Source organism: Bacillus rossius, chromosome 7 (genome assembly GCF_032445375.1).
Source record: "Bacillus rossius redtenbacheri isolate Brsri chromosome 7, Brsri_v3, whole genome shotgun sequence".
Classification (NCBI taxonomy): domain Eukaryota; kingdom Metazoa; phylum Arthropoda; class Insecta; order Phasmatodea; family Bacillidae; genus Bacillus; species Bacillus rossius.
In genome coordinates, this window is record NC_086335.1 from 14695495 (window position 1) to 14717166 (window position 21672).

Genomic DNA, 21672 nt, shown 5'->3' on the forward strand with positions numbered 1-21672 from the left:
TAATAAAATGACGTATTGGCACGGGTTTGTCAAGGCTGTAAGTGAATATTTTAGAATTAAAATATCTTATTGATATTTTTTATGTACTTTGCAATATAGTTCAACTTTCTATTTGGCACTTTATCTCTGTTTTTAAAATTTTGGTGTTCCTCCCCGACCCGCTATATGGAATGAACTAAAGAAAGTGTTTATCAAAAGTCGAGTAAATAATTATCTGGGTGCAAGAAATTGTCGCTCATTATCACCTCATATAATCCTTTATTTTAGAATAAAGTTTGTAAAAAAACGAAGAATTGTTTATTGAGTCATTTAAACAATGTTTTTTTTTAAAGTTTATTGTGCGAAATACGAAACAAAAATAATTTAATCATTTGAGATGAAAAATCCTCTATAATTAACATACTTTAATTACAAAAAAAAACGTAAACTGTCGTTGTAGGAGGTACACCACAACGTATGTGTTAAGGTATTGGAAACTTTCAAAGTCAGTGATGAAAAAGAAAGACCGAGAGAGAGAGAGAGTTAAATTACTGATTCAGACGTAACGCAGGTCACACCGAGCAGATAGTTTGGAAGTCTGGATAGTCAACAGAAAGCCGCATTTTCGGCCGCAAGAGTCATGCTGAAATATGAACGCAGCCCGAACATCTGCTTTCCTAAAGAGCAGGAAAATCCATTTTGCCCATATTTATATTTATAAATCCAAAGTAATAATTATAAAAACGGGAAATACCCCTTTTATAATACCCCAATTATAATAGTAGTCATACAGAGTAATAAACAACTATGTAATGACACAGTAAAAATATGAATGTTACAAACAAAAATCGTTTAAAAATATGAAAATAAGTTGTGCAAACAATTAAATTAATTGAAGTATCTAAAATTACAATTTTAAAAATGATTTTTAAATACAAAATAATATACATAAAAATATAACATGTTTACCCTTCAATTAACGAAAGTTACGTATGATCGAATCAGGTGGCGCAATCACGAGGGATCTCATTCAAATTCTGTTTCATCAGTCGTGATATTTTAATCCAACGTTTTTTGAAATGATACCGCCTAACGCCTCCCTGACACGTTGGAACCGGCTGTCTGGCTAAATATTTACTGCATTCACAGTAAAAATACTTGTGCAGCATTGTTCTGAGAATTAGGAGGAAAATAGAACTTTAATTTGTAATTATTTGTAAGAGAAACATTTTAATTTATTTTTATTCGTTATTACGACCTAATATTTGCAACAGTTTTTAATAATATATATATTTTAAAATAATTTCTAACAAGTGTAACCTTTCTCTGAACATTAACAGTTATGATTTCTCCAAATAATCTGCATTCGCACTCAAAGTTTTGACATGTACTTTACTTTCTTAATGTATGTATGTATGTATGTTCTCAAGAAATTAATTTTTTCGGTACTTTAAATAAATGTATTTTTTAATATATAAATGACACTAATGTAAGTTTGAAGAAGATAATGTCTTATGACGGAAAAACAAGAGGGATAATAAAGTTAATTTCAGAAAATAATATTTTATTTCGGTTTACCGTCTTGTTTAGAGTGAGGTCATAGACACGGGAAAGTTATTTTTTAAAATTTTTTTTTTATATTTAGCCAAACAAAAATGTAGTTAATTGAACATTTTATTAATTAAAAGTAGTACACAAACAACAAACAACTTCTTTTACTTAAATAAGTTTAAAGTTATTCGTGAAAAACCGGAATCAAACAAACGTGTCGATCGGATCTGGCTGATAAACCATTACCTGGTCTTCATCTAGCTATGTGTGTAACTGACAGCACCACCTATAGAGTGAGATACAAACTAAACGCGAAAGTTACTATTTTGCTAAGAGCGCAGCCCTGAATGCAGGAAGAGTACAAAAAATCTTTTGTTACTACATTTCTCATCCAAAATTCTAGGTTGTGTGTTTCGGCGTTGTGTCTTTCTAACTTACGTGTTTCTAAGTTATATTAGTTCTAAGCTGTGGGATTCTAAGTTGTTATAGTTCTAAGCTATACTTTCTAAGTTACGACTTTTTTAAGTTGTGTGGTTCTGCGTTGCGTGTTTCTAAGTCACGTGTTTCTATGTTATTACAGTTCTAGGTTGTGTGATTCTGCGTGTGTGTTTCAAAGTCCCGTGTTTCGAAGTTATGATCGTTCTAACTTATGACAGATATAAGTTACGTTGATTTTTTATCGAGGTTTCTAAACTATGACTGTTCTAAGTTGTGTGTCTCTAAGTCATGTGTATTTACCGATACCAGGAGGAGGGAGGGAAGCCACCAACCCTTTGTATTAAAAAAACGCTTGCGAAAACGTCACAGTGAAATAGGAATTAAAAAAGTTATTCTGCAGCACCTCCTCACACTTCTCGCGTAAATCATACAGATTTTCGCCCATGACTCACTTGTCCACCATCTTCGTGAATTTGTTTCGAGAGTGAACATAAGAAAAAATATGATAAGTTAAATTTAGGTCTGAGCAGGACTTTTGACATGAAAACTGTTATAGACAGATGCAGACTCTTATGTATGCTGAGCACGAGAGCAGATGTGCCATTAGAAAAGATTAAAGTAGACTTCCAAGGAATTTGGCTTTGTGTGTTACTGGTTTGAGCAAGAAAATTGGGATGGCACACAGAAAATTTCAGAGTAGGTATAATAGGTCTTAGACGCATTTAACCACGAGGTTGTGATTGTTACACATATTAAAGTTTAATTTTCTGCTAGGCAATGTTTTGTGCAGTCCCGTTTTTATAATGGATATCAATAAAGAGTAAACGTGTTACTAAAATATAATTTAAATTTAAATTAAATGTTATGATCACAAAAAAATAAAAGAAATTGTATTCGCTATTTTAAAGCATACACGGGAAAAAGATTTTCTATAATTTTTTAACATTACATTATTGTACATAGGATTTAAATTAGGCTTTTTATTTTTCTTAATTGATAACGCATCGTTTAATAATGGCACTTTAACTTTTGTATGTGCATTAGAAGAATCTTAATCAGTGTAATTTACACCGCAAAGCTGGTAACTTTAAATGTATCTCTTGGTGTCCTGTAATCTCTATATTTTTCAGGTTCGAATTTCATGCGTATCATATTTATATAAATCAGATCCACATATGAGAATTAGGTGAAATGTTAACTTCAAAATTAATAAAGTGATGATGCATGTTGTAGAATTAACGAATAAATAAAGCTATTCTTCATTGATGACAAATTAATAGCGTTTGTTATACAACGTGGATGAGCTGTTTAAAAAGGCGAACAGTGCAAAAAGGCCGCCGAGATTTAAATTCATGTCGCTACCTTTTAAAAGCAATTTTTTTTCTTATACATGCCCAAGGTTCTAATATGGCGAATAATGACTTTACAGGTTGTATAAGCTACATATTTAGAGATACATTTTAAAAGTTAAAAGTTTATTAACTATTGGTAATTGTATTTTCAGCACGCTGTCAAGTAATTTCAACTGTCTGTCAGCCACCATTTTTGAAGATTTCATTTCTCCCTTAATAAAAGGGAAGAAGTCCTTTGAATCGAAGATTCCATACATTCTTAAAGGAATAGTAATTTTAACAGGAATGATCTGCCTTTTAATGGTGCTTGTAGTTGAGAAAATGGGAGGAATTTTTCAGGTAAAGAATATAAGATTTGTTCACGTACAATTAATTAATTATTTTCTTAAATATATGCAAACCATATAAAAATTATACACGATTTTTTAGTTATTCCAACGTTGTGGGTTGGAATTAAAACATTTTTACTTTATAAACAATAACTAAAAATGCTTAAGAAAATAATAATTAAAAATAAAAATCAGGGACACAAAATTTGTAAACAATTAAAACAAAATAATTAACGAAATATTTTCTATATTGTAAAATATTATCATGCGTGTTCTTAAAACAAAGGAAAGATTATTTCTGTCGTAGTTTTGGTTTACTTTAAATATCTTACATTATTTAAATGACAGCGATCATTTAAATCATTCTTTCCTTGAATAAAATTACTTTATTACTTAAACTAAAATCGCAATTGACTTCTTAACAAATTATTTTAATTTTGTCACAATTAACATATAGTTTTTCTTTGTAATATAGAGCATTAAATACTTCAAATTATTTTTACTCATATTTTGAGTTTTTTTTTATTTGGAGGTTGTTTTGATTGTTGTCAGCATGCTGAAATAATTAAGATGTAATTTAACACAAAATAATTCAAATTATCATCACATATGATAATTCTTGACCTCAAAAACATTGTAAGCTAATAATTATTGCAGCAAAAAACTAGTATGATTTTTTATATATTTCACTACATAGTTGCTATTGAACTAACATTAATCAGCTAGTAATACTTTATTTATCTTCCCTTAGCGAACAGAATAGCTGTTAATATTGAATGAAGCTGTACTTGTTTAAAGCATATTAGGAAATAATTTAAAAAAAATAACTATTTTGCACATTATATATTCTGTAAAAACATATTATTATTTTCACTTCTTTTGACAAAAGTGCTGGTAACTTTTTTTTTTTTTTCATAAATTAAGTAGAAAATATTTGTGTATAATTGTTTGTGATCAACTTTATCCCTACTTATAATATTCTAATTGTGAATGTAAGTTTAGTTTGTTTGTTACGCTTTCACGCGAAAACCACTTAACCGATCATCATGAAACTTTGTATACATTTTCTTGGAGGTATTAGAAGAAACATAGGATACTTTTTATTGAAAAAAATACAATTTTTTCCGAAGGGCAAAAAAATTGATATTTATATGTATGATCATCTGACTGCGAGTTTGAGTAATTTGAATGACATTTAGCGCCATCTGGTGTTTCAATAAGTAAATTAAATAATTAGGTAATTTGATAACATATAAACGGTGGCCAATTTTCTATTCAATTTTATTTTTCTGTCACCACCAAGTAATTCTTAAACTTTTTAAATTTTTGAGGTAAGGTGTCTATTTTCTTCGGTGATTGTTGTTTGGACATTGATGCTGAAGGTTATACTAGTAGTATAGGAATGGGCATACGGGCGCAGGCTTCAGGCTGTGGATTGAAGATTGTTTACATTGTGACGTCACGGCGGCCATCTTGTATGAGTGTAACGGGACACAGCGTAACGGGACATAGTATAACGGGACATAACGTAACGGGACAAGTAGATCACGGCGGCCATCTTGGATCCGCCATTTTGGATGACGTCATTGTGTTCTAGAAAATTCCGGCGATGTGTTTTCCGCCATATTGGATGATGACGTCACCGTTGCAATTTCCGTTACGGCCGCCATCTTTAACTTTTTTATTTATTATCCGATTTTAATGAAATGTTTTTTAAAAATTATAAAAAAATTCAAATAATAAAATTTTAATAAATTATTTATAAAAATCATACATTAACGACATGGAGTTCGGAGTCCTCGGTTCGAACCCGACGAGGTCAAAAAAAAAATGGCGACCGATCCTTCCCTCACAGTGGACGCTGGCATACTGACTCCCACCACTTTTTTTCAAAGCATATATATCGTCATCTAGTATGACGTCATGTACGCCATCTTGAAATTTGGAAGCCATCTTGAAAATCTTTATTTATTATCCGATTTTAATGAAAAAAATTCCAAAATTCATCAAAAAATTAGCGTATTTGAATTCTGTTTGATTATATCGATGTACGTCCTTGGTTCGACTCCCGGCGAGAGTAAACACTCGATCCTTCCTCCATGAAAGCTACCTAGACTGATCTACCACCAACAATACCAAGGTTTATATCGTCAACTGGTATGGCATCATGTCCGCCATCTTGTCTTCATCCGCTGGAGACCACCATCTTGTTTTCGTCTGCTAGAGTGTGCCGATACCATGTAGTATAATTATCTGGTCACCATACTTTTGTCCTCAACTGTTGACATTGAACATTGACCTTGACCTTGAACCCTGACCTTGAACTTTAACCTTGACCTTGAAATTTGACCTTGACCTTACAATTTGACCTTGGAATTTGACCTTGACATTGAACTTTGACCTTGACCTTGAAATTTGACCTTGACCTTGATATTTGACTTTGTCCTTGAAATTTGACTTCGTCCTTGAAATTTTACTTTGTCCTTGTCGTCCATCATGGATCCGACATTTTATGTTCAGTACATGCTACCAGGAGCCACCACCTGCTGGAGTACGCCATATTGTGTGTGTACTTGTATTCTAGAGTACATTTCCATCTTGATAATTTTATTCTAACCCGCTACAGTGCAGTAATCTTTTATTATGGAGGTGCCCCCCGCCATCTTGAAATTCGGCCGCCATCTTGAAATCATGTAATAATGTAGCTAGAAAAGCGGGAAAAAATCCAAAATTCATTAAATAAATTAGTAATACATATAATGATTGATTGGATCGACTAAGATCCTTGGTTCGATCCCTGGCCGATACAAAACAACTTTAATTTAAAAAAATACTAAAAACGTGTTAGGTTTGAGAAAAAAAAAACACCACAAGTTCTTTTAAAAAAAATTTATTACATAAATTCAATACACTACTACAAGTACAAAAAAAAACTGACAAATTACCAAAGCCTTTTGGATTCCCCGATTCAAACAGTCTTCTTATTGTACGGACTAAGCCTTTTACATGACTTTAAATGTCTATCCGATCCAGTCATCACCGCAGCCAGAGACGGACTGAAGTTCATATCACTTATATAGTCTCATTAGCCGGTACAATACATGAGTCAAATCAATAACCATGTTCATTATACGTCTCGGAGCATTTTTTATAATGACGATGTAAGCTATCGAGACGTGAACTTAGTTTATTGCACTTATTGCACTGAAATTGTATTCTTTGAACATTATTAGAACAACCGCTTCTTTCATGTTTGCGAGCATTTGAGGTGATAGTAAATGATGCACCACAGTATTTGCACTGATGCGAAGTACGCTCTTCATTAATTGAAGTATTCAATGCTGATGAAACTTCAGCTGATGGTGGAACAGCACATATCGAAGTCTCCTCCAGTGTTGTCAGGACCGTTGCCAACGGGATCTGCTCCAACATCGTCGGCGCCGACGTCATGGTTCCCGTAGTCGATGATACATCCTCCATCGAGTATGACGTTAAAGTCGGTAAAGATGCTATCGAAGTCTCAAGAACAGGCAATTACACGACCAATGCACCAGAAGAAAAAAACTAGGTGATCCGTACACCGTCGACGACAGTAACAAACTGAGCGTCCTGCTGTCTAGGACTCGCTTATATACATGCACCGTATGGAATAATACGCTAGTCAAATCAAGAACAATTTACTAAAATACGAGAGTCAAAACAACATTATAAAAATAGAAGCACCATCAACAAAAAGGCAGCACATTTGGCAGCACCGACAACTAAAAGGCAGCACATTTGGAAGCACCGATTTCGAAAAGTAAGCACATTTGGCAGTACCGACAACGAAAAGGCAGCACATTTGGAAGCACCGACTACGAAAAGGAAGCACATTTGGAAGCACCGACTACGAAATGGCAGCACATTTGGAAGCACCGACAACGAAAAGGCAGCAAATTTGGAAGCACCGACAACGAAATGGCAGCACATTTGGAAGCACCGACTTCGAAAAGGCAGCACATTTGGCAGCACCGAAAACGAAAAAAAAAAAAGGCAAAAAGGAAGCACAAGTTACGAGATCTAAGTCTTAGTTAGAAATCAGAATACAAAAAATAAAAACATTAAATTCTTATAATTTAAATTATTTATTTTATTGCTTTACATTATACAAATGCAAGTAAAACAAGCCATTATTGTATATAGCCAGCATTCCTCAGTTCCTTGAGTATGAAGGATATTTCTTTGATGCACGAATAGTTCCCTGCACAAAGCGAACCATGTAGTAGTCTTAGCCGGTCAACCAATATGTTTGGATCTTTCCATGATGTGTAATCATTCTCTTCTACCACCATCTTCCTTGCACCTTTATAATAAATATTATGATCTCTGGTGTCTTCCGTTTTACCGCCAACCTCAGGGTAACTTTCATGTTTGAGACGGTGATCATCACAAGCTTGATCAGATTTATTTAATATATCACGTCGTTTCCACCGTTTCGGTCTCAGGACACCGCCACATTCTTCGATCTTGGAAGCTTTAGGTGCTTCATCATAGTCTATGTCTTTGTCAACAGCCTCAGAGTCACTGTATCAATCACCGTAGAAGGAATCGTCTTCACCCAATTTACCGTAATAATTCGATGTTGATGATGTTGAAGTGTCTTCATCGTCTTCATGCTTCCTTTTTAGGAGTCCATCATTTTTACAAAGTAGGAAAGATCTACTTGAATTCGGCTGGAATATATTCTCACTTTTCACATTAAGGATTCTTCCATTGTCTTCATTCTTCCGTAAATCATCAACCTCCTTCAATTTAAGTTCTTTGTCGAGATCGGAAGAGCCAAGAAAATTATTGTCGTAATGCAGATCACTCTTCCTTAGGCTAGTAGATTCTTCGTTGTCCTATAGCTTGTACGCAGGCTGGGCGCTACAAGTTCTGCCATGTCTTTTTAGGCTCTCTCTCCGCGTAAACGACTTGCTACATCGAACACAACTTATCATATTGCGCCGTGGATTTTTAACACAGTCATTCTTCTCGTGTTGTCTTTTATTCTTTCTCAAGATAAACTCTTTACTGCAAAACTTACACCTATGTTCTTTCGATACAGCGTCAGATCCCAAATCGGAATAGATATTAGTTACTGAGACTAATGCCAGATACCAATTAAGTGTTTTAAATTAGATCCAATACTTAAATAGAAATTTTTTCATATTTCATCAGCGAGAATTAATATATCTCATGCAAAAGTAATTTATGCATGTAGTTCTGCTTTTCAACAACAGATGTCGCCACATGTTGCTTGCAGGTAAATAATATTTAGTTCTTTTATGCGGGATGCGGGATGCTCACTAACGATCGCAAAAGAAGGATGGCTTCGCTAGACTCAAAGGAAAAGGAAGTTCGTCTTGCATGTTGGTGCTCCACAGATGTCTCATGGCGTAATATTAATTTGACTAAGTAATGATATTTTTTAATTCCACCTGATAAAAATATTGCAAGTTTTGATTTAGTAGCAGAAATTATCGAATTAAAAGTAACTCCAAATAAAATGACATGTCTCATTAGACAAAAAAAAAATCCATGCAGAGATAGATCTCTCACAAATAATCAGGAGCACTCGGTAAAAACCATCAGATGTCTAGTCAGGAATAATCAGAAACACTTGGGGAAAGCCATCAATATAATAACAAGAATAATCAGGAGCACACGGAGAAAACTACCATAATATTGTCAAGAATAATCAGGAGCACACGGATAAATCCACCATAATACTGTCAAGAATAAACAGGAGCACACGGAGAAAACCACCATAATATTGACAAGAATAATCAGGAGCACACGGAGAAAACCGCCACAAGTTTTCTTTGATATCATAAAATTTCAGAAAAAAATTAATAATAAAAAATTTAAAAAAATGAAATAAAAAATACATAAATAGAATCTGCTAGCTTGTGAACTTTTCATTGTTGAGCAAAGATATAGTTCTAGTACAAGCCAGAATTTTATGTATTTTTATATTTCATTTTTTTAAATTTTTTATTAATTATTTATTTCTGAAATTTTATGATATCAAAGAAAACTTGTGGCGGTTTTCTCCGTGTGCTCCTGATTATTCTTGTCAATATTATGGTGGTTTTCTCAGTGTGCTCCCGTTTATTCTTGACAGTATTATGGTGGATTTATCCGTGTGCTCCTGATTATTCTTGACAATATTATGGTAGTTTTCTCCGTGTGCTCCTGATTATTCTTGTTATTATATTGATGGCTTTCCCCAAGTGTTTCTGATTATTCCTGACTAGACATCTGATGGTTTTCACCGAGTGCTCCTGATTATTTGTGAGAGATCTATCTCTGCATGGATTTTTTTTTTGTCTAATGAGACATGTCATTTTATTTGGAGTTACATTTAATTCGATAATTTCTGCTACTAAATCAAAACTTGCAATATTTTTATCAGGTGGAATTAAAAAATATCATTACTCAGTCAAATTAATATTACGCCATGAGACATCTGTGAGGCACCAACATGCAAGACGAACTTCCTTTTCCTTTGAGTCTAGCGAAGCCAGCCTTCTTTTGCGATCGTTAGTGAGCATCCCGCATCCCGCATAAAAGAACTAAATATTATTTACCTGCAAGCAACATGTGGCGACATCTGTTGTTGAAAAGCAGAACTACATGCATAAATTACTTTTGCATGAGATATATTAATTCTCGCTGATGAAATATGACAAAATTTCTATTTAAGTATTGGATCTAATTTAAAACACTCAATTGGTATCTGGCATTAGTCTCAGTAACTAATATGAATTCCGATTTGGGATCTGACGCTGTATCGAAAGAACATAGGTGTAAGTTTTGCAGTAAAGAGTTTATCTTGAGAAAGAATAAAAGACAACACGAGAAGAATGACTGTGTTAAAAATCCACGGCGCAATATGATAAGTTGTGTTCGATGTAGCAAGTCGTTTACGCGGAGAGAGAGCCTAAAAAGACATGGCAGAACTTGTAGCGCCAAGCCTGCGTACAACCTATAGGACAACGATGAATCTACTAGCCTAAGGAAGAGTGATCTGCATTACGACAATAATTTTCTTGGCTCTTCCGATCTCGACAAAGAACTTAAATTGAAGGAGGTTGATGATTTACGGAAGAATGAAGACAATGGAAGAATCCTTAACGTGAAAAGTGAGAATATATTCCAGCCGAATTCAAGTAGATCTTTCCTACTTTGTAAAAATGATGGACTCCTAAAAAGGAAGCATGAAGACGATGAAGACACTTCAACATCATCAACATCGAATTATTACGGTAAATTGGGTGAAGACGATTCCTTCTACGGTGATTGATACAGTGACTCTGAGGCTGTTGACAAAGACATAGACTATGATGAAGCACCTAAAGCTTCCAAGATCGAAGAATGTGGCGGTGTCCTGAGACCGAAACGGTGGAAACGACGTGATATATTAAATAAATCTGATCAAGCTTGTGATGATCACCGTCTCAAACATGAAAGTTACCCTGAGGTTGGCGGTAAAACGGAAGACACCAGAGATCATAATATTTATTATAAAGGTGCAAGGAAGATGGTGGTAGAAGAGAATGATTACACATCATGGAAAGATCCAAACATATTGGTTGACCGGCTAAGACTACTACATGGTTCGCTTTGTGCAGGGAACTATTCGTGCATCAAAGAAATATCCTTCATACTCAAGGAACTGAGGAATGCTGGCTATATACAATAATGGCTTGTTTTACTTGCATTTGTATAATGTAAAGCAATAAAATAAATAATTTAAATTGTAAGAATTTAATGTTTTTATTTCTTGTATTCTGATTTCTAACTAAGACTTAGATCTCGTAACTTGTGCTTCCTTTTTGCCTTTTTTTTTTCGTTGTCGGTGCTGCCAAATGTGCTGCCATTTCGAAGTCGTTGCTTCCAAATGTGCTGCCATTTCGTTGTCGGTGCTTCCAAATGTGCTGTCTTTTCGTTGTCGGTGCTTCCAAATGTGCTGCCATTTCGTAGTCGGTGCTTCCAAATGTGTTGCATTTTCGTTGTCGGTGCTTCCAAATGTGCTGCCTTTTCGTAGTCGGTGCTTCCAAATGTGCTGCCTTTTCGTTGTCGGTACTGCCAAATGTGCTTCCTTTTTGAGACGGTGCTTCCAAATGTGCTGCCTTTTCGTTGTCGGTGCTGCCAAATGTGCTGCCTTTTCGTTGTCGGTGCTTCCAAATGTGCTGCCTTTTCGTTGTCGGTGCTTCCAAATGTGCTGCCTTTTCGTAGTCGGTGCTTCCAAATGTGCTGCCTTTTCGTTGTCGGTGCTGTCAAATATGCTGCCTTTTCGTAGACGGTGCTTCCAAATGTGCTGCCTTTTCGATGACGGTGCTTCCAAATGTGCTGCCTTTTCGTAGTCGGTGCTTCCAAATGTGCTGCCATTTCGTTGACGGCGCTTCCAAATGTGCTTCCTTTTCGTTGTCGGTGCTTCCAAATGTGCTTCCTTTTCGTAGTCGGTGCTTCCAAATGTGCTGCCTTTTCGTTGTCGGTGCTTCCAAATGTGCTGCCTTTTCGTAGTCGGTGCTTCCTATTGTTTTTACTTTTTTGAAGGTGCTTCCAAATGTGCTTCCTTTTTTGTTGATGGTGCTTCTATTTTTTTAATGTTGTTTTGACTCTCGTATTTTAGTAAATTGTTCTTGATTTGACTGGCGTATTATTCCATACGGTGCATGTATATAAGCGAGTCCTAGACAGCAGGACGCTCAGTTTGTTACTGTCGTCGACGGTGTACTGATCACCTAGTTTTTTTCTTCTGGTGCATAGGTCGTGTAATTGCCTGTTCTTGAGACTTCGATGGCATCTTTACCGACTTTAACGTCATACTCGATGGAGGATGTATCATCGACTACGGGAACCATGACGTCGGCGCCGACGATGTTGGAGCAGATCCCGTTGGCAACGGTCCTGACAACACTGGAGGAGACTTGGATATGTGCTGTTCTACCATCAGCTGAAGTTTCATCAGCATTGAATACTTCAATTAATGAAGAGCATACTTCGCATCAGTGCAAATACTGTGGTGCATCATTTACTATCACCTCAAATGCTCGCAGACATGAAAGAAGCGGTTGTTCTAATAATGTTCAAAGAATATAATTTCAGTGCAATAAGTGCAATAAACTAATTTCACGTCTCGATAGCTTACATCGTCATTATAAAAAATGCTCCGAGACGTATAATGAACATGGTTATTGATTTGACTCATGTGTTGTACCGGCTAATGAGACTATATAAGTGATATGAACTTCAGTCCGTCTCTGGCTGCGGTGATGACTGGATCGGATAGACATTTAAAGTCATGTAAAAGGCTTAGTCCGTACAATAAGAAGACTTTTTGAATCGGGGAATCCAAAAGGCTTTGGTAATTTGTCAGTGTTTTTTGTACTTGTAGTAGTGTATTGAATTTATGTAATTAATTTTTTTAAAAGAACTTGTGGTGTTTTTATTTTCTCAAACCTAACACGTTTTTAGTATTTTTTTAAATTAAAGTTGTTTTGTATCGGCCAGGGATCGAACCAAGGACCTTAGTCGATCCAATCAATCATTATATGGATTACTAATTTATTTAATGAATTTTGGATTTTTTCCCGCTTTTATAGCTACATTATTACATGATTTTAAGATGGCGGCCGAATTTCAAGATGGCGGGGGGCACCTCCATAATAAATGATTACTGCAGTGTAGCGGGTTAGAATAAAATTATCAAGATGGAAATGTACTCTATAATACAAGTACACACACAATATGGCGTACTCCAGCAGGTGGTGGCTCCTGGTAGCATGTACTGAACATAAAATGTCGGATCCATGATGGACGACAAGGACAAAGTAAAATTTCAAGGACGAAGTCAAATTTCAAGGACGAAGTCAAATTTCAAGGTCAAGGTCAAATTTCAAGGTCAAGGTCAAATTTAAAGGTCAAGGTCAAATTTCAAGGTCAAGGTCAAAGTTCAAGGTTAAGGTCAAATTCCAAGGTCAAATTTTAAGGTCAATGTCAAAGTTCAAGGTCAAGGTTCAAGGTCAAGGTCAATGTTCAATGTCAACAGTTGAGGACAAAAGTATGGTACCAGATAATTATACTACATGGTATCGGCACACTCTAGCAGACGAAAACAAGATGGTGGTCTCCAGCGGATGAAGACAAGATGGCGGACATGATGCCATACCAGTTGACGATATAAACCTTGGTATTGTTGGTGGTAGATCAGTCTAGGTAGCTTTCATGGAGGAAGGATCGAGTGTTTACTCTCGCCGGGAGTCGAACCAAGGACGTACATCGATATAATCAAACAGAATTCAAATACGCTAATTTTTTGATGAATTTTGGAATTTTTTTCATTAAAATCGGATAATAAATAAAGATTTTCAAGATGGCGTCCAAATTTCAAGATGGCGTACATGACGTCATACTAGATGACGATATATATGCTTTGAAAAAAAGTGGTGGGAGTTAGTATGCCAGCATCCACTGTGAGGGAAGGATCGGTCGCCATTTTTTTTTGACCTCGTCGGGTTCGAACCGAAGACTCCGAACTCCGTGTCGTTAATGTATGATTTTTATAAATAATTTATTAAAATTTTATTATTTGAATTTTTTTATAATTTTTAAAAAACATTTCATTAAATTCGGATGATAAATAAAAAAGTTAAAGATGGCGGCCGTAACGGAAATTGCAACGGTGACGTCATCATCCAATATGGCGGAAAACACATCGCCGGAATTTTCTAGAACACAATGACGTCATCCAAAATGGCGGATCCAAGATGGCCGCCGTGATCTACTTGTCCCGTTACGTTATGTCCCGTTACACTGTGTCCCGTTACGCTGTGTCCCGTTACACTCATCCAATATGGCCGCCGTGACGTCACAATGTAAACAATCTTCAATCCACAGCCTGAAGCCTGCGCCCGTATGCCCATTCCTATTTTACTTATACTTTTCTTTCAAGATAATTTTGTAATTTAGTGAAAATGATGTGGATCTAATTACTCAAGTTTTCCCGCACTTGCAGCAAAATTTGAATAGTGATCGGTGGTTGTACGCAAGAGCAATATTGGCGCCCAAAAATGTATATCTTTAATAAAATCTACACTTATATTTTAAAAGAGGTGCAAGGGGAAATGGAGTATTTGTCAATATATACAATCATGGATAGAGAACAAACACTTCATATCCTTCGGAGTTTCTAAATTCACTTGAACTTTCGGGTGTACCCTCACATAAACTTCAAATGAAACTAAATGTAGGCCTACAAGTTACGCATATACGAAATCTAGATGCTCCTCGACTATGTAATGGAACGAGGCTTCGGATCACACAGTTGGGGCAGAATATTAATTAATTTATTTTTTTATTCTACGTTAATACTTTGAACTTTTTAAAATGATAGGATTAAAAATTATCATTTTTTGTAATAGTGAAACATATTTCAATAAATCATGTTTTCAGTTTTTTAAGCTAAATCGGATGTTAAAATGTTTAAATACTGATGTTTCCAGTCACGCAATAAAAAAATTGTCATATTATTTTATTTTCTTTGCAATGATCTTTGATACTTAAGGACATAACGCGAGCGAAGCCGCGGGTAAAAGCTAGTCTTTTATAATTTGCCTGAGTTTAGAAAAAAAATTATTTAATACTTGTTGGTAGGTATTTTATGTCATTAAATGTACAATTAAAATAATACGAGAATTTAATCATCTTTAAAGTAAAATATATTTCAAGTTAACTTTAATAGTTAGACATCCAGTAATTTTTTTTTCAAAATGAAGTTAATATTTTTTAATTGATATATTTTCTGCTATATAGTAACAAAATTTAAAAACTTATTTATTTTAATTTATCTTATTTATACATTCAAAAGTTAAATCTTTCCATTGTAACTTTTTTGAGGCACAAACTGTTTTTCTGTTTCCTTCTACAGGTTGCTTCAACCCTAGCCGGCATAACTTCAGGAGCTACACTGGGCATGTTTTTTCTTGGCATGTTTATTCCATGGGCCAATTGGAAGGTAAATAGGATTATGTATTTAAAACCCGTTTGTTTACTTTTTTTGCAACTGAGTTCATAAATTTGGGATTCGTTGCTTATTGCTTTAAAAAAAGAAGTAAAAATGATTTTTTTATTAAATAAAAATTAATAATTTTATAAAACTTGGCAAAAAATAGTCATCACTCATGAGAATAAATAATATTAAAAACCATATATAATAATGTATAGGATGTAAGGGATGTTTTTTGAAGGGTGGTTATTTAAAGGCTGGTAAGAGAAGAAAATTTTGGCTATTGAAATTGAAAAATTAATTTGGTACAATCTAAGCAAGTAAAGCAATTTTTTTTTTTTAATTTTTGGCCCTGGATCGAATAAACAAATTCACCCTAAAAAAAGGTGTATTATTTGTAAAAACGAAATTACATGTATTATTTAAGTAGTTGGTTTTTGTATGTCCTGGGACAGGCCTCCGGCTGTGGTGAGTGGTGCCAGGTCAATGACCGCTTGCTCTGACGTCACGGTGGCCATCTTGGACTCAAAAATTCCTCATAAATAACTCATTTAATTCCACCTTATAAAAATATTACAAGTGCTGATTTAGTAGCAGAAATTCACAATTTAATTGCAACTCTGGATAAAATGGCATGTCTCATTAGGTAAACAATACTTCATGCAGAGATCGGTTTCTTAGAAATAACCAGAAGCACTTGGAGAAACCACAGGAATAATCAGGAACACAGGGAGAAAGCCATCATAATATTGACAAGAATAATCGGGAGCTTACTTGTGCTAGAACTCTACCTTGTTCTACAAAATATAAGTTCACAGCAGGCAGTATTTTTTGTAATTTTTTCCATTTTTTTATTTTTACTATGAATTTTTTCTGTGATTTTCTGTAATTATGTAAATCGTGATGGTTTTCTCCGTGTGCTCTACATGACTCGCTATGTACAGGAAACTATTCGTGCATCAAAATAATATCCTTCATACTCAAAGAACTGAGGTAAGCTAGCTACGTACACTAATGGCTTGTTTTACTTGCATTTGTAAAATGTTGTGAAATAAATTAAATATTTAAAGTAAAAATTTAATGATTATATTCTTGTATTCTGATTTCTAACTAGGACTTAGTTCTCGTAACACAGCTTCCTCTTTAAATCGTGCTTCCAAATGGGCGTCCTTTTCGTTAAATGAGCTTCCTTTGGTTGATTGTGCTTCCAAATGTGCTTCCTTTTTGTTGATGGTGCTTCCAAAATGTGCTTCCTATTTTTTGATTGTGCTTCCAAATTTGCTGCCTTTTTGATTTTTCTTCCAAATGTGCTTCCTTTTTGTTGATTGTGCTTCATTTTGTTATATTGTGCTTCCAAATGTGCTGCCTTTTCGATGATTGTGCTTAGTAATATCTGTAGTGACCGAATATTTACTAGTTCAAAACCACGTGGTGTTGGTAGAATATTTTTCAACGTCTGCTGATCCTTTCCTATGCGTAAAACATGTAACGTTGGTCTAATTTAATATAATTTGTTGTCGATGAAAAAGGTCGTAAGTTTCGGAAATGACTGGTCTATACGTCTGACATTGTTTATGACCCGGTATCGTGGTCCGATGACGATTGGTCTATATGTATGACTTTCTACATGAACGATTTAAAGGTTATTCTAAGTATCGAAAAACTAGATTTTCATGTTAGGCTTATCGGCAATGTATTTAATTAGTCGAACAGGTATATTGTCTTGAGTTGTTTTTCGTAGAGTGAATGATTAATTAATTCCGCGAAAGGTAATGGAAACTAGAATATAAAATTTATTTAATATTTAGTTATACTTTGCCCTGGTCAAGAACCAAACCGAGGAGAGGAATCCATATATTCAATATGTAAAATTAATGAGTTATTTTTTCCGTGTATTTTGGAATTTTCCCCGAATTTATAGGTCAATAAATTCATATTGTCAATATGGTGGTCCTAATGGCTTACTGGATGCTGGTCGTAGACGATTTTAAGCCTCTTTTAGGATTTAGAACATGATTTATTGAAGTTATTATTTTTAACATAAAATTATTTTTTTTGTATCGCCAAGGTATCGAACCAAGGACAGGAATTGATCGAATCAATCATTACTTTAATAGGTTTTTTTATAAATTTTGGATTTTTTCCCGAATCTCTAGCTAAATAATTACACAATTCCAAGATGGCACTCAAATTTCAAGATAATGGGTGCCTCGGCAAAAATAAATGATAACTATACTCTAGCATGTAAAAATTACACTAACACGGTTGCCATTTTTATTTTGTCCTTGTCGGGTTCGAACCGAGGACTCTGAGTTCCAAGTCGTAAATGTATGTTTTTTAAATATTTTTTATTAAAATTTTATTAATTGAATTTTTTTATAGATTTAATTTTTTTCATTAAAATCATATAATAAGGTTTTTCAAGATGGCGGCCGTAACGGAAAATGCAACAGTTATGTCATAATCCTCGATGATGTCAGCGGCTTAGAGCGGCTAGCTCTTAGGACTTTCAAACCGCTTTTAGGGTGGTGTTCTTTCAAAGGCAAAAGTATTTTGATGTTTTTCGAAATCCTAATTTTTGAATTTTTGTGGAAGAAAACAAGAAATTGTTTCTCAAAATGGGAATTTTTGAGTAATTTTGAGTAATTTTTGAGTCCAAGATGGCCGCCGTGACATCAGAGCAATCTGACATTGACCTGGCACAACTCAACACAGCCTGAAGCCTGTCCCAGGACATACCAAAATATACTACTTATTTATTAAAAAGTTTTATTATTAATGGAAATTAGAAAAATTACAATAGACAAAATATGTAATCATCACATATATAGTTATGATTTTAATAATTGTTAAATGGGACGAGCTGGGTTCGTATAAGGATAGCCCAATTATATATTTATTTCTGTACAGTTTTTTTGACTGCTAATTTTTACAATACTATTACATAATCTTACTTAAAATGCCTACTAATCAATTACTCGCACTCAGTATCTCAAGTCCTTACACACCGCACACCTCGCTGGCCGCACCCCTCGCGCAACTCTCGCCGCAGCACTCTTCATCGGAACTCCGTCGTCCACGTCGCACTTCCTTGGTCAAGGAGCTCACTCCAATTCGTTGAGCCGCTCTCGCTTATATAGATCCTGACGCCCTTCTAGAAGGGACGAGCGTGGCTGGGGCCAGTCGCGTCATCCTGTGCCGACCCGACACACGATGCGTCGAGAAGGGCTTTGGCCACTCGCGCGAGGCAGGGTGCCGCACGGGGAGCGTAGAGGAGGAGGGGCTAGCGACGACCCTTGTAAACCGGGTAGGCATGCGTGGAATGTCTTACGTCAATGGATGGCACATGACCTCAGTGACCGTGCGGGGCCGCCAGCCAGCACCGAACCTGGCGCGCGTCGCGGCCCTGCTTGCGTTTGTAACAATTTTATTTCTCTAGACAGTTTATCTTTCGGTCCGCGAGGTCTTTCTTATTCCTTTATCAAAATTCCATGATTTACCCATCGTTTTAAAGCTTATCGTTCCGGCTAATGACGAAAAACATACCCACTATCTAGTAATGTACCGCTACTCTTAAATTTGAGATTTAAAATCATCTAAGAAGAGGTCCTTTAATGGATGCGTCTATGTTTCGATAGATATCGAATCGGATTCGATAAATATCGAAAAGTATATCCACTTGAAACATCATCGTTTACATATTTTTTTATATTGCTCTTCCGTTATAATATACAGAACATTTGATAAAGAAATCATAGAGAATCCTTGATCTTAACCAAAAAATTCCACCAAAAAAACCACTTAACCAAAACTTCTGACACGTCAAACTTTTATTATAATTAAGTACTTTTGCAATAACTGTTAATATTTTGTATCAGTAACATACCCTAAAAATATAACCTCTTACATTTACTTCTCATAGCAACAGTCAGTATTGAATATACGTACAACAAAAAAGTGAACGATGATCACATAATCACTTCCAACATTGTATTGAAAGAGGTTTTGTAAACGCGTATATTATTGATATGTTTGAATATATTACTTATGTAAAAAAAAATTCGTTGTCTGTAAAGTCGGTTTACGGACGATAGTTTAACGTGACAACGTCATAACAAAACATTGATGAAATGATTGCATACTTTTATGAATAAAATTTAATAATTTTTATTTTAATAATAAAAGAATAAATACTTTAAATTATACTAGTATTCCGATTTTAAAAATGCAAGAATAATTAACCTTTATTGCCAAAATTGCTGTTGTAATCAGCAATGAAAACCACATTAACTTTTCACTTCACTTTATAAACAGTCGACGAAATAGTTCACGTGTAGATGACTTGTAATTAATTTTAAAAACTGGCGTTTAGCTATAAAGTTTAAATATAATTATGAACAAGTTTTCATATAAATAAAATGTAATCAAATATCTATCATCAATTATATGAATCACCATAATTTTTAGTTAATTGTAACATGACCTATTATTACTGCACTCGCCGACAGATGCTACTTTTTTAAATATTGAATTTATACTAGTAATCAGATATTTAAAATGCAAGAATAGTTAACCTTTGTTGCCGAAATTGTTGTTGTAATAAGAATTGAAACCATATTAACTTTTCGTTTAAACATAATTATTAACAAGTTTTCATATAAATAACTGTGATCAACCTATTATTACTGCACTCGCCGACAGGTGCTACTTTTTTTAAATAATAAAAGAATAAATACTTGAAATTATACGAGTAATCAGATTTTTAAAATGCAAAAATAATTTACCTTTTTTGCCGAAATTGTTGTTGTAATACGCAATGAAAACCAGAGATTAAAATCCGTCGAGAATATTTTTGTTTTTGTGTCTTCCAGTGCTCAAAATGATATGCAATTTTGGCCCCGGCCACGAAATTTTATTTATAATTCATTAATAATAACGCCCCTCGCGATAAACAAAGGAAAATATGTTTTAAGGAGTGCCTGGTTCACTCTATAGCGGATAGATATCGCGATTCATTCGGTTCGCGTCTGTCACCGTTGATGGCAGCACGGTAGGGGAATAATATTATTTCGTTTTTATAACACGATTTTATAACAAATGCGCATCCCAAATATACCAACCTTATTTATAATGTGTTACAGTATTTTTTAAAACATTGTGCAAAAGATTTCGGGTGTAATTTGAATTATTAGTATGTGTAAATGTAAAACACCATTGGTCGTTAAAAACGTAATTGAAAATTCAATATTTCTTTTAAATAGCCGTACCGATTGTGCTGAAAATCGGTGGACGATCGTTAAATTGCATAATATTAATAATTCAAACGACGAAAACATTAATGAAAAGTCAAATCGATGGTTGTTCCAATCGAGTGGAAGAGATATGCCACGCATGCGTACAATGAGCATAACATGACACATTCGTAGTGGGAAAATGTGCGTTACGGGACACTTTTTCATGCGTGCAGCCGGCGTTTATCGATTTATTAGACGTTGTCACGTTAAAAATATGTAACAGCTATTTGTACTGATGTGTTCGATTACATGACCTCTTTTGTACCGACACCCGTTTACTTTTTTCTATTCTTTTTCAAAATATCATTTCTCTCAAATGTTTAAAGAATGGAATGCCATACAAAACGATTTGATGCGCACTGTGGAATTCGCAAGGGTGAAATAGTTTATTTTAGTTTAATTAAAAAAATTACACAGTAATGAATAAATAAAACAGAAGTATTAATAAGTATAAGTGTTAAGGAATATTAGAGACCTGCAAAATTCGCGGATTCATTGACTTCTAGGATAGACTCCACAGTCCTTTAAATACTCGCAGAAATGACACCTGTTCATTGGCTACTGACGCGTGAGACGTCTCAACTAGGCTGTCCGTAATTCGGCACTTTCTTGGTTTAGTGTTTCCCATTGGCTCACATTTCACCGGCTAAAATGTGGGCCAATAGCAGAAGCGGTACTAGGGTATAGTTGTTTTG

General features: G+C 34.7%; 1 protein-coding gene across 4 annotated transcripts in view; it reads left to right on the forward strand.

Annotated features, from left to right (window-relative positions):
- Positions 1 to 21672, forward strand: part of LOC134533683 (sodium-coupled monocarboxylate transporter 1-like) — a 115972-nt gene that overhangs the window by 75547 nt on the left and 18753 nt on the right. For all 4 annotated transcript variants that reach the window (XM_063371235.1, XM_063371236.1, XM_063371238.1 and 1 more), the window contains 2 exons: positions 3473 to 3659; positions 15606 to 15692. In XM_063371235.1, coding sequence (XP_063227305.1) covers positions 3473 to 3659; positions 15606 to 15692 — 274 coding nt within the window. The remainder of the gene's footprint in view (positions 1 to 3472; positions 3660 to 15605; positions 15693 to 21672) is intronic.